Below are 10819 nucleotides of genomic sequence, written 5' to 3'. Positions count from 1 at the left end.
ACCGCCTTTAGCATATTGTATCACAGTCTCTTCATGTGTCCGTCTCCCCAGACCTTCGAACAGTGTATACAGTGGGTGCTCAATAAAGGCATGTGGAATCAGGCATTCATTGAATCAACCATTACTCCAAGAATGTTAAAACAGCTCCACCATAAATTCCCCTTCATATCCTACCATGAAATACTGAACAAGGAAGTTTAGTCAAGGCTCTATCCAAAGAGGGTACACCTCACAAGGTCAAGGAAAGGCCCGGGAACTTGGAGCAGAGCATAGCGCCACAGGGCAGCTTGAAGCAAGCCAGACTCCCAAGAGCTGCTTTATTGTGAAATTTAGCTGGGCAAACCCTTCGGGAGAGTGAGCAACAGGTCATCCTGCAGGTCAGAGGAAAATAATGGAGAGAAAGCTTAATCTCTTGTGTGAGTCTCGGGCATTTTAAAGTCTGTCACGCATGTGCTTGCAACAATCATATTAACCACACAAGTAAAATGTAAAAGAGAGAGCTTCTATGGAACTTTAAGCACACACACATATATATATATTTGCACATTATAAAGAGTACATAGTCCTAGCTGGTTTGGCTCAGTGGATAGAGCATCGGCCTGACCACTGAAGGGTCACTGGGTTGCAGGCTCAATTCCCATTGGGGGTGTGTAAGAAGCAGCCCATCAATGATTCTCTTTCATCATTGATGTTTCTATCTTTCTCTCCCTCTTCCTTCCTCTTTGAAATCAATAATATATAATATATATATATATATATATATATATATATATATATATATATATATTTTTTTTTTTAAAGGCATTCACAAAGCCCAGATGTCTTTCTTTCCTCTCTTTTTTATTTTTGTTTGTCTTGTTTGTTCATTTGTTGCTTCCAGTTTAATACCCCACATAGGAGTGAATCCATCTTATTGTTAATGGCAGGGCTTGATCTTTCCCAGACCCAGGTTCATCCCACAGGCTGCTGCGGGGCTGCTCGCAGCCAGCACACTCTGAGGCCTCTGGTCCATCCGACTTCCACGTCCCGTTGGACATAGGCCAACAGTGCTTGAAGCAATGATCGCAGACAAGACCGCTCCAAGGTGACCTCAGTTAGTCTTTGCTCCTTCCCCCAGTGTCCGGGTCACATTCACGCTGCAATCCTGGACCTTTAGCCAAAGCCTCTCGGCCAGGCACGACACACGACTGAAATTTCCACTTGTCTGGGAGATTGGAAAGAGGAGGATGACGGAAGGAGAGGGTCCTGGACTTGGGCTGTGACCTCTGACCCACAACTATATCATCATCCAAACGGAGGCCCAGCAGCGCCTGAGAACCAGGAGCCTCGACGCTTTTTCTCAGCTGGAATGTCTCCATGTCACCCTTGTGCCTTCCTGGCTGCTCCAAATAGAGACCTGGCATCCAATCCTGCTTCTCCATGTGATAACTGTGTCCCAGGGTGGGCCATTAAGTCAGGGGCTCAGGACCTGAGTGTAAGGGACCCCGCACATCTTTCAGTAAAACCTTTATAAAGGTTGATGCTTTGGTTCCTTACAACAACCTGCAGTGTGGTCATTCAACTTCATTAATAAAACATGCAATTGCAATAACTACTTCCTATGGCCTTTCTATGTGCCACGCTGTAGTTATTGTGCTAAGATATTTACTAGTTATATTTATTTAGATCCTGACAACAGCACTATAATTCTGATTTTACAGACAGGAAAAAAAATGTAAAGAGATTAAATACGTTGCCTTAGGTCACATAGGTGGCAAATGACACATTCAAACCCAGGTCCTTGTGACATTAAATCTGCTGCTCTGATTAATATTACACCAGCCGAAACCGGTTTGGCTCAGTGGATAAAGCGTGCACTGAAGGGTCCCAGGTTGGATTCCAGTCAAGGGCATGTACCTTGGTTGCAGGCACATTAGGGGGTGTGCAAGAGGCAGCTGATCGATGATTCTCTCTCATTGATGTTTTTAACCCTCTGTCCCTCTCTCTTCCTCTCTGTAAAAAAATCAATAAAATAAAATAAAAAATTAAAAGAGGTAAATGGGAATTTAGTGCATTAGGAACTTGCCGCCCTTCCTTAGATACGTCATGAAAGGCCGCTGCCCTTTCCCACGCTGACCTATCTACCTCCTTCGTTCTTTGTGCCAGAAGAGCAGAAGTCTGACCCTTTGGGGACGCCACCCTCTCCCCTACTGTTCTCTTCAACCTGAGGCAAACTTTTGCCTACTTCCCAGCACCACTCCCAGAGCTGGCAGTCCCCTGAGAATCAGAACCATTTTCAGTCTTAAACCCTGAGAACACTCATGAGGCTCTGACTTCTGCTTCTTCTTGGACCCTGAGAATGGGCCTTGTGCCCAGCCTCTCAGGTGCTCAGTCACCACCGACCTACACTGTCTCCTGGAGAAGTCTCTAACCGGCCACACCTGGCAATAACCCAGCCGCTCTTGCTGGTTCTCTTCCTCACAGTCTCAAATATATCTGTCTCATCTCCTAATTTGTCCTTACCTGCTTTGGAATACAACATCTACTTTCTAACAGATATATTCCTCAAATTCCCTCTCCTTCTAATAGCTTCCATTTCATCCTCTCATCTAATTTGTATGTTTTTAAAACATGCAAACATGTGCCCTATGGAAACAAAACAACTATATATATATATATATATATATATATATATATATAATCAGAGAGGAAGGGAGAGGGAGAGAGAATCATTGATCGGCTGCCTCCTGCACACCCCACACTGGGACCGGGAATTGAGTGCCTCTTGGTCCATAGGTTGATGCTCCACCACTGAGCCATGCTGGCCCGGCACTAAAACAGCTTTTAATTTACCCTGCTTCTCCTTTAGAATGTGCCGAGCCTTCTTTTTTGTAGTCCAAACCCAAAAATTCCACTTACTTGCCTCCAGGGCTCTTTATTTCAACAGGTGTTTGCAGAGAGAGACTCCAGTCTCCTCCTCCTCCTCGATCCCTCCAGCCTGACCTCCCTGGGAAGCCCCTGAGGACTGGCTCCTCGCACAGGACAACCTGCTCTTCGAGAGGACCGAGGAGGAGAGGGGGGTTACTCTCTGGGGCAGCATCTTATGCTCCTCCTGCTCCTGCTCCTGCTCCGGGACTGGAAGAACAAATGCACGCTCAAATGGACCTGTGCACCAGGACAGGAGTAGGCAGAGCTCCTCCCCCAGGACAAGCACAGTTACAATGTTTAACCTGTCACTCCGGGTGTTAGCAACAGGACTTCTCACCTGGGGTGGCTCTGGAACCACATCCTGGGAGTGCAGGTGACTGTCCAGGGGTCGCAGTGGAAAGGTCCATGCAGGCCACTTGGAGCCAAGTGGCTTGCATGGTCCTTTCCACTCACCCTCCTAAGAAATGAAAAGGAGCCAAAGCCGGTTTGGCCTGTGGACTGAAGGGTCCCAGGTTCAATTCAGGTCGGGGGCATGTACCTTGGTTGCGGCACATCCACAGTGGCAGGTGTGCAGGAGGCAGCTGATTGATGTTTCTCTCTCATCGGAGTTTCTAACTCTCTATCCTTCTCCCTTCCTCTCTGTAAAAAGTCAATAAAATATATTTTTTAAAAAAAAGAAAAAGAAATGAAAAGGAGCAAGTGACACCTCACTTCTTGTAGCCCTTCAGCAGTGTACTAGATGCTTCTTTATGTCTATTATCTCATTGGACAACCTCCTCCAAAAAAGCCCAAAAATTTATTTGAAGAGTTCCGTGTTATTGGTTTCTGCCTGGGATTTTTCCAGGTCTGGATTTGGTGGTTGGAGAGGAGAAAGGAGGATGCCTTAAAAGGGAAGCCTAGATGGTGCCTGCAAAGGTCCTGGGGACCCTCCTCTTGCTTCGGACAGCCCCAGGTCCTCCCAGAATCCCTGAGATTGCGCTTATTTTGGGGATGGGAGTTGGGGAAGGGGGGACAGCTGCCCCCGCCCAGCCCCGGGGCGCAGTCAAAGGGTGACAGAAGCCACGAAGGGTGCCCGCTAAGGGTGCGCCTTATTCCAGTGCCGCGCTCAGGGCGCAGACAACCAGGTGCGCTTTGGTGAAGGGAGGCTCCCCAGACACCGAGGGTGCATGCGGGTGGGAGGGACTCAGCCCCCAGGGCCCGCCCCGCAGGTCCCAAGCCCGGTCTTTGGAGATGTGGCGTGGCTCAGCCCGGAGCTGCGGGCTACATAAGTCCCCTGCGAGGGCAGGGCGCGCGGCGCGGCCAGCGGGGCGCAGTGGGTGTTCCTGGGGAGAAGGCGGGGAGGGGGCACTGACTGGGCCGCACTCCTGGGCTCCTCCTCCCCCTGTGCGGCCGCAGGCTGCCAGCCGCCCGGCTCCCCAGGGTGAGAGAGCGGGTTGCTGCCCCAGCTGAAGGCAGGAAAGGGGCAGAGAGGACGGAACTCCCCAGCCCTTCTCCTCGGCGCCAGCCCATCGCCCCGCAGTCTGAGCGAGGATGGAGGGCGCAACCGCCGCCGAGGCGCATCCCACCATGGGCGTCAGGATCTTCTCGGCCGGGCTGGCGGCCTGTGTGGCCGATGTGGTCACCTTCCCGCTGGACACGGCCAAAGTGCGGCAACAGGTAGGGAGCAGGATGGGGAGGGGGTGCATCTCAGAGAGACGCAGAGAGATCTGATTCCTGAGCAAAGGCAGGTAGGACAGGTGGCCACCTTCAGCACCAGTTTGCCCGGGGACTGGGTGCATTAGGGTGGGAAACCGGAACTTTTCCAAGATGAACTGCAGAATCACAAGGGCCGCGGAGAATGATTATCATCTAACCCCAAATGTTAGGGGGGCACTACGTGTTCTCAGAGCGAAGCATATCAGCCCTCTGGAGTAGACAAGCCAAGCGTTTTCCTCTTCCATCCTTTTATATATTTCAGAGAGGAAGGGAGAGTGAGAAAGAGAGAGACATCAGTGATGAGGGAGAATCATGGATAGGCTGCCTTCTGCATGCCCCACACTGGGGATCCAGCCTCCAACCCGGGCAGGTGCCCTGACTCGGAATCCAACCGTGTCTTCCTGGTTCATAGGTGGACGCTCCACACTGAGCCACAATGGCAGGGCTCTTCTTCCGTTTTTGGTTCTGCGGGGCATCTTCCCATCCTGCCTTCTGGAAAGTTCATGGAGGGTAGGAGTGGGGGGGGGGGGAGGGGTGAATGTTCAAAAGTACATTGTAGCTGGTCATGCTCCATAGGTATGTAGTGATGGCTGTTAGGTAAATAGAAAGACAGACAGATAAAGGATAGGGGAGATGTTGCTGGGAAGGGAAAGGGAGTTACAAATAGGACACCAGAGAAAATCTGGGCCTGAGGTCTCTCCACACAGGACAGCCTGATCCCAGCCTTTGCCATTTTCTCACCAGGAAGGATCTCCTATTCGACTTCCCTTCCCTTTGACCCGTGCCTTTCCCATTCCCAGATTCAAGGCGAAAACCCGAACTCTGGTGCCCCTAAGTATAGAGGCGTGCTGAGAACAATCATCACTCTGGCGAGAACGGAAGGGCCACTGAAGCTCTATAACGGACTGCCTGCTGGCCTCCAGAGACAAATAAGTTCTGCCTCTCTCAGGATCGGGCTCTATGAGACCGCCCAGGAGTACTTCACCGAGGGCAGAGAAAGTAAGCCACCAGAGACACGCGCTGTGCCCAGCTCTGTTCAAAACTGTTTTCCACAGGGTGGGGGGCTTCCGAACAAATTGGCAAGCAAACCTCAGAATCTGAACCAGTGCCTCCCCCCAATTAGGAAAGACTGAAAAAAAAAAAAAAAACCCAAAAAACTAAATATGGGAAATAACTAAGCCACTGTTTAAATAGGCATTGTTTTCCTTGAAAATCCTCATTTAAAAAAAAAATAAATTTCAACTTTGAAGTCTTCTGGCCCCACTACGATTTAGCATGTATTTAGTGCATGATCCACACATGCATGGGTATTAGGGAAGTAGAAAAGATATAAAGATTCAATAATACTAACCACTAAAATTAAAAAACATGTAGTTGCATTCTGGGTCTTGATGGCTTTTTCATTTTGCTTGATTTTTTTTTTTTTCTTTCCTTGTGGATTTCAACAGCTAGTTTAGGAGGCAGGATCTTAGCAGGGGTGACAACTGGAGGAATGTCCGTGTTCATTGGGCAACCCACAGAGGTTGCAAAGGTCAGACTTCAGGCACAGAGCCATATCTACGGTCCGAAACCTCGCTACACTGGGACTTACAATGCTTACAGAATTATAGTAACAACTGAAGGCCTCTCTGGACTTTGGAAAGGTAACTAATTCCAAGGTGGATTTTAAAATCATTAAAATATGCATATGCAATTAGCACCTTATCATATAAGGGAGCTATTAAACATTTTCTTTTTAATCTCCTCAGGGACTACTCCTAATTTGGCAAGAAACGTCACCATCAATTGTACAGAGCTAGTAGCGTACGACCTGATGAAGGACACCCTTGTGAAAAGCGAAATCATGGCAGGTAACCTCCATGGGACGTAACAAACAGGACTGCACATTTACAATTTCATCTTGGAGCTTCTCTTGCCACATTCTACTGAACCTTTTAATTGTAATAGTTTGAAGTACTTTTGAACATATAAATATAATTTTTGGAGAGAAAAAGACTAAAACCCTAAGTTTTAGAAGTTTCATTGCAACAGATTTTGCAACGGAAACAAAATGCAACTACATTCTTATGTCAGCACTACTCTCATTTAATACAAATGGAATGTTTGTTAACATCTTATTTATTATACCAGAGGCCCCGGTGCATAAAATTCATGCTTGTATGGGAGGGGTGTTCCCCCTCAGCCCTATACCCTCTCCAATCCAGGACCCCCTAACTGCCACCCCCACCAGCCTGGTTGCTCCCAACTGCTCTCCTGGTTGCTCTCCAACTGCTGGTCTAGTCACTCCCAACAGCAACTCCCCCACCAGCCTGGTCACCCTAACTGCTGCCCCCACTGGCCTGGTTGCCTCTTCTGCCCCCCACCCCTCCTGGCCTGGTCACCCCCAACTGCCCCGCTCTGCAAGCCTGGTCACCCCCAACAGCACTCCCTTTCCCCTGCTGGCCTGATTGCCGCTCATGCTGCCCCGCTCCCCCCCCCCCCCCCCCCCCCCCCCCGCCCCACTGGCCTGGTCGCCCCACGCAGCCTGCTGTTTAGTCATTTAGTTGTCCCTCACCCCCCTGCTGGCCTGGTTGTAGGCAGCCATCTTGTGAGGGCGTGAGGGTTAATTTCCATATTACATCTTTATTATATAGGATAGCAGGACTTGGGCGGTGAGTTCATTTTGCACTGTATCCAAATGAGTTAGTTACATGAGTTCATCAGCAGTTTCATCCAAATGCAGAGCCATCAAATAGGTTCCTAAAGTTAATATTCTAATAGGTTCTCAAGACATTGAGATTCTCCTTGGACAATGACTTTAATAAACAAGTATCTGATGCCTGTATACCAGGCATTATGCCAGACCCCAAAGGCACAGAGAAAACTGACAGGATATTTTCCTAAAACACAACCCACTATGCTACACATGTACTATTTGCCACTGTTTTCCATTGTAAGTATAATCTCCTTTATTATATTTATTTACAAGGCATCCCATCTTGACTTCCAGGTGTGCAGTGATATGATAAATACTAGTAGCCCCTCCCTCAAGTCTGATGTTGACCTGTTCCATTGATCCATTTTAGATGAACTACCCTGCCACTTTGTGTCGGCTGTTTTCGCTGGGTTTTGCGCAACGCTTATGTCTTCGCCGATGGATGTAGTGAAAACCAGATTTATAAATTCCACACCAGGACAGTACAAGAATGCGCACAGCTGTGCAATGACAATGCTCGTTAATGAAGGACCGACAGCTTTTTTCAAAGGGTAGGCTATGATCTTCCATATCTATAATGATGTGCTGAGGCTACCTACACACTTCGGAACACTGTCTCAGCTAAACAGTTGATGCAGTTGAGCAGTCATGGTCTACTATGCAGTATGATTAGTGTTTCCTTTTTCTTGCCATAGATTTCTCTCACCTATCAATTTTACTGTGCGGGAAAATGAAAATTAATTTTCTCAACCTTAATCGGAGGCTTATTTGACATAAGTAATTGGTCCCAATCTATTAGAAATGTAGACAGTATTTGCCTTCTCTGGGAAGAACTACAAAGCAAAGGAAAAGCATAATAGAGGACTTTGAGAAAACAGAATTTGCTTTTTAAACTTAATGGACTGTAGTTTACACTGTATTAAAGCAAAACTAGAGAAAAATCACTGTCATTGATCCAGAAAAGTGATGCAGAAACACTCACATAGGAATGTATTGTACAGTGGATCACATTTCCATAAAGCAATATTATATTATATTGGAAATGACCTTCCTAAGAAAATATATTATCAACTAATTTATGGATATGTTCAACAAGGATTGTACCAGTGGTAAAATAACAAAATTCTATAACCCTTAAATATTGTAAGGCAATGTCTCAAACCTATTAAGGTAAACATAAATTCACTATACACACTATACAAAAGGTTTGACTTCACCATAATCTGCCTATGATACATTAATATAAATGAAATACATTATAAAATTAACTCTAAATGGATATGCCAGTTATTCACACTAGCCATTAAACAATAATTTTTTCAAATTTAAAACCTTTTGGGTGACTACATGTTACAACAAGAATGAATCCTGAAAATGTAATGCTAAATAAAATGAGACAGAAAGTGGAATATAGTTACCTGGAGCTGAGAGGAATATATGGTGGGGAGCTATGTTTTTTGTTGTTATTGTCCTCACCCTAGAACAGTTTCCTCTCATATGCTCCCTGTCTGGGTGTTGAACCCACAGCCTAGGTATGTACCCTGGCCTGGAGTGGAACTTGAGAACCTTTAGTGCACAGGATGATGCTCCAACTGAGCCACACTGGCCAGGGCAATGAGCTACTTTTCAATGGGCACAGAATTTCTGTTTGGGTTGATAAAAAGATTGTGGAGATGGATGATGATGATGGTTGCATACAAACTGAATGTATTTAATGCTACTGAATTATATACTTAAAATGGTTAATATGGTAAATTAGTTAGGCATACTTTATACCTTCATTAAAGCACATACTATACACACACTCAAGAGTCAGGAGAAATATGTTAAGAGACCCCTCCAAAAATCTTTGTGGATGATATCTGTAGGCCAGATCACCTTTTTTAAATTTAAAGGAATATTCTAGCTCTTTGTTAGGGTTAGTTTTGTTTGTTTTTATTGATTTCAGAGAGAAAAATCAATGAAGAGAGAAAATCATTGATTGGCTGCCTCCTGCACATCCCCTACTTGGGATTAAAACCTGTAACCCTGGTATGTGCCCTGACCAGGAATCGAACCCATGACCTTCTGGTTCATAGGTCATTGCTCAACCACTAAGTTACACTGGCCAGGCGGCCAGATCACTTTTTAAAAAATTTATTCAAGGCAGATTTAACTGATGACATCTTCTCTTGGAATATTTCGTTGCTGCAAACAGGCATTCAAAATCAATGATTTGTTCTGCACAGTCTGGCAGAATTCTTAAAAAATAGCAACAACCAAAAAATAAGCAAAACAAACAAACAAAAAAATACACACCTAGACACAGGGCAGTCTCCCTAAGGATCAAATTTGCCAAAATTTACACAGCACTAATTTCTCGACTCTGGAAAATGCTCTTTGATTCCTCCTCTTACTTCATCTTTTAATCGTTTCCTAATAACAAAACAAAAATTTCCTCTCCCCTCCAAAAAGAAGGAAAGGCTATGAAAAAGGAGACAAGCTTTGGTTTGGTGGGAATGTATTTGAATAGCCGTTTTGAAGCAGTATAGGTGAAAAAATAGATGAAACTTTATTTTAGGCAGGAGATAAAAACAGGTACTTTGAAGCATCTTCATTTGAGAAGAGTGGCAACATGAAAAGCAAAAGCTGCCTGTGTTGTAATAGCTTTGAGAATGTCACGCAAACTAATATGCCATGCCGTGCACTTTTCCAGGTTACTCCCTTCCTTCTTGCGACTGGCATCCTGGAACGTCGTTATGTTCGTGTGCTTTGAGAAGCTGAAACGAGAGTTGATGAAGACAGGGCACCCCGAAGACAGCGCCACATGAGCTTCTTCAGGAAAAGGCTGGGACATACCAGCGGGAGCCTTTGCCAACTGGATGATTAAAAAACAAACAAACAAAAAAACTATTCCCTCTATTTCAACCTAAAAAGATAAAGGAATCCTGGTAGAGTAGAAAATTGTCAACTATTTCCTCCCTCCCCACTCCAAGAAAAACTAATACCTTTTATTTCTTGTGACTTTTATTCTGCGTTTTAAGGAGGGGAAAGCAAGACATTCAGTACTCACTTTGGCAAATGTAATGTCTGGATAAATTACTGCATTTGATTTACCATTGTGTGTGTGTGTGTGTGTGTGTGTGTGTGTGTGTGTGTGTGTGGAGAGGGGAGGTGGTTTATGATTTAATATGAGAAACTTGAACATCTTAATTACAACTCAAACTGATGAAAAAGGAACATTGAGTGAAGTGTCCTTTATATTTATAAATACTTAAAAATGAGCAGTTATAAAAAATATTACTGTTTTCTTTTTATATACTAACCCAGTTGTCAGTGAATATATTCAATAAAATATTGCTAATACCTTTTAAAGTTTGTCTTTTTGGGTCTATAGTGAATGTAAGAGTTGAAGTTCACCTACAATATTGGTGGAGCAACATTCTGTACAAAGGTCTTTAGAATCAAGAGGCACAAACTTACCCTGTTATTAGTAGAGTTTTAAAATTTTGTCTATGTTTTATGACATCTATAACAAGTTCT

General features: G+C 45.2%; 1 protein-coding gene across 1 annotated transcript; it reads left to right on the top strand.

Moving 5' to 3' along the window:
• Positions 1-4197: 4197 nt before the first annotated feature.
• UCP1 (uncoupling protein 1) lies at positions 4198-10648 on the top strand. Its single transcript, XM_084883995.1, has 6 exons — positions 4198-4563; positions 5403-5601; positions 6051-6245; positions 6351-6452; positions 7668-7848; positions 9993-10648. The coding sequence occupies exons 1-6, from the start codon at positions 4438-4440 to the stop codon at positions 10105-10107; spliced, it is 918 nt and encodes a 305-aa protein (XP_084740121.1). The 5' UTR covers positions 4198-4437; the 3' UTR covers positions 10108-10648.
• Positions 10649-10819: the final 171 nt, after the last annotated feature.

Source organism: Pipistrellus hanaki (genome assembly GCF_964339955.1).
Source record: "Pipistrellus hanaki genome assembly, chromosome: 5".
Classification (NCBI taxonomy): Eukaryota; Metazoa; Chordata; class Mammalia; order Chiroptera; family Vespertilionidae; genus Pipistrellus; species Pipistrellus hanaki.
Note: the sequence above shows the minus strand (reverse complement) of the source record. Positions and strands in the feature narration are given on the sequence as shown.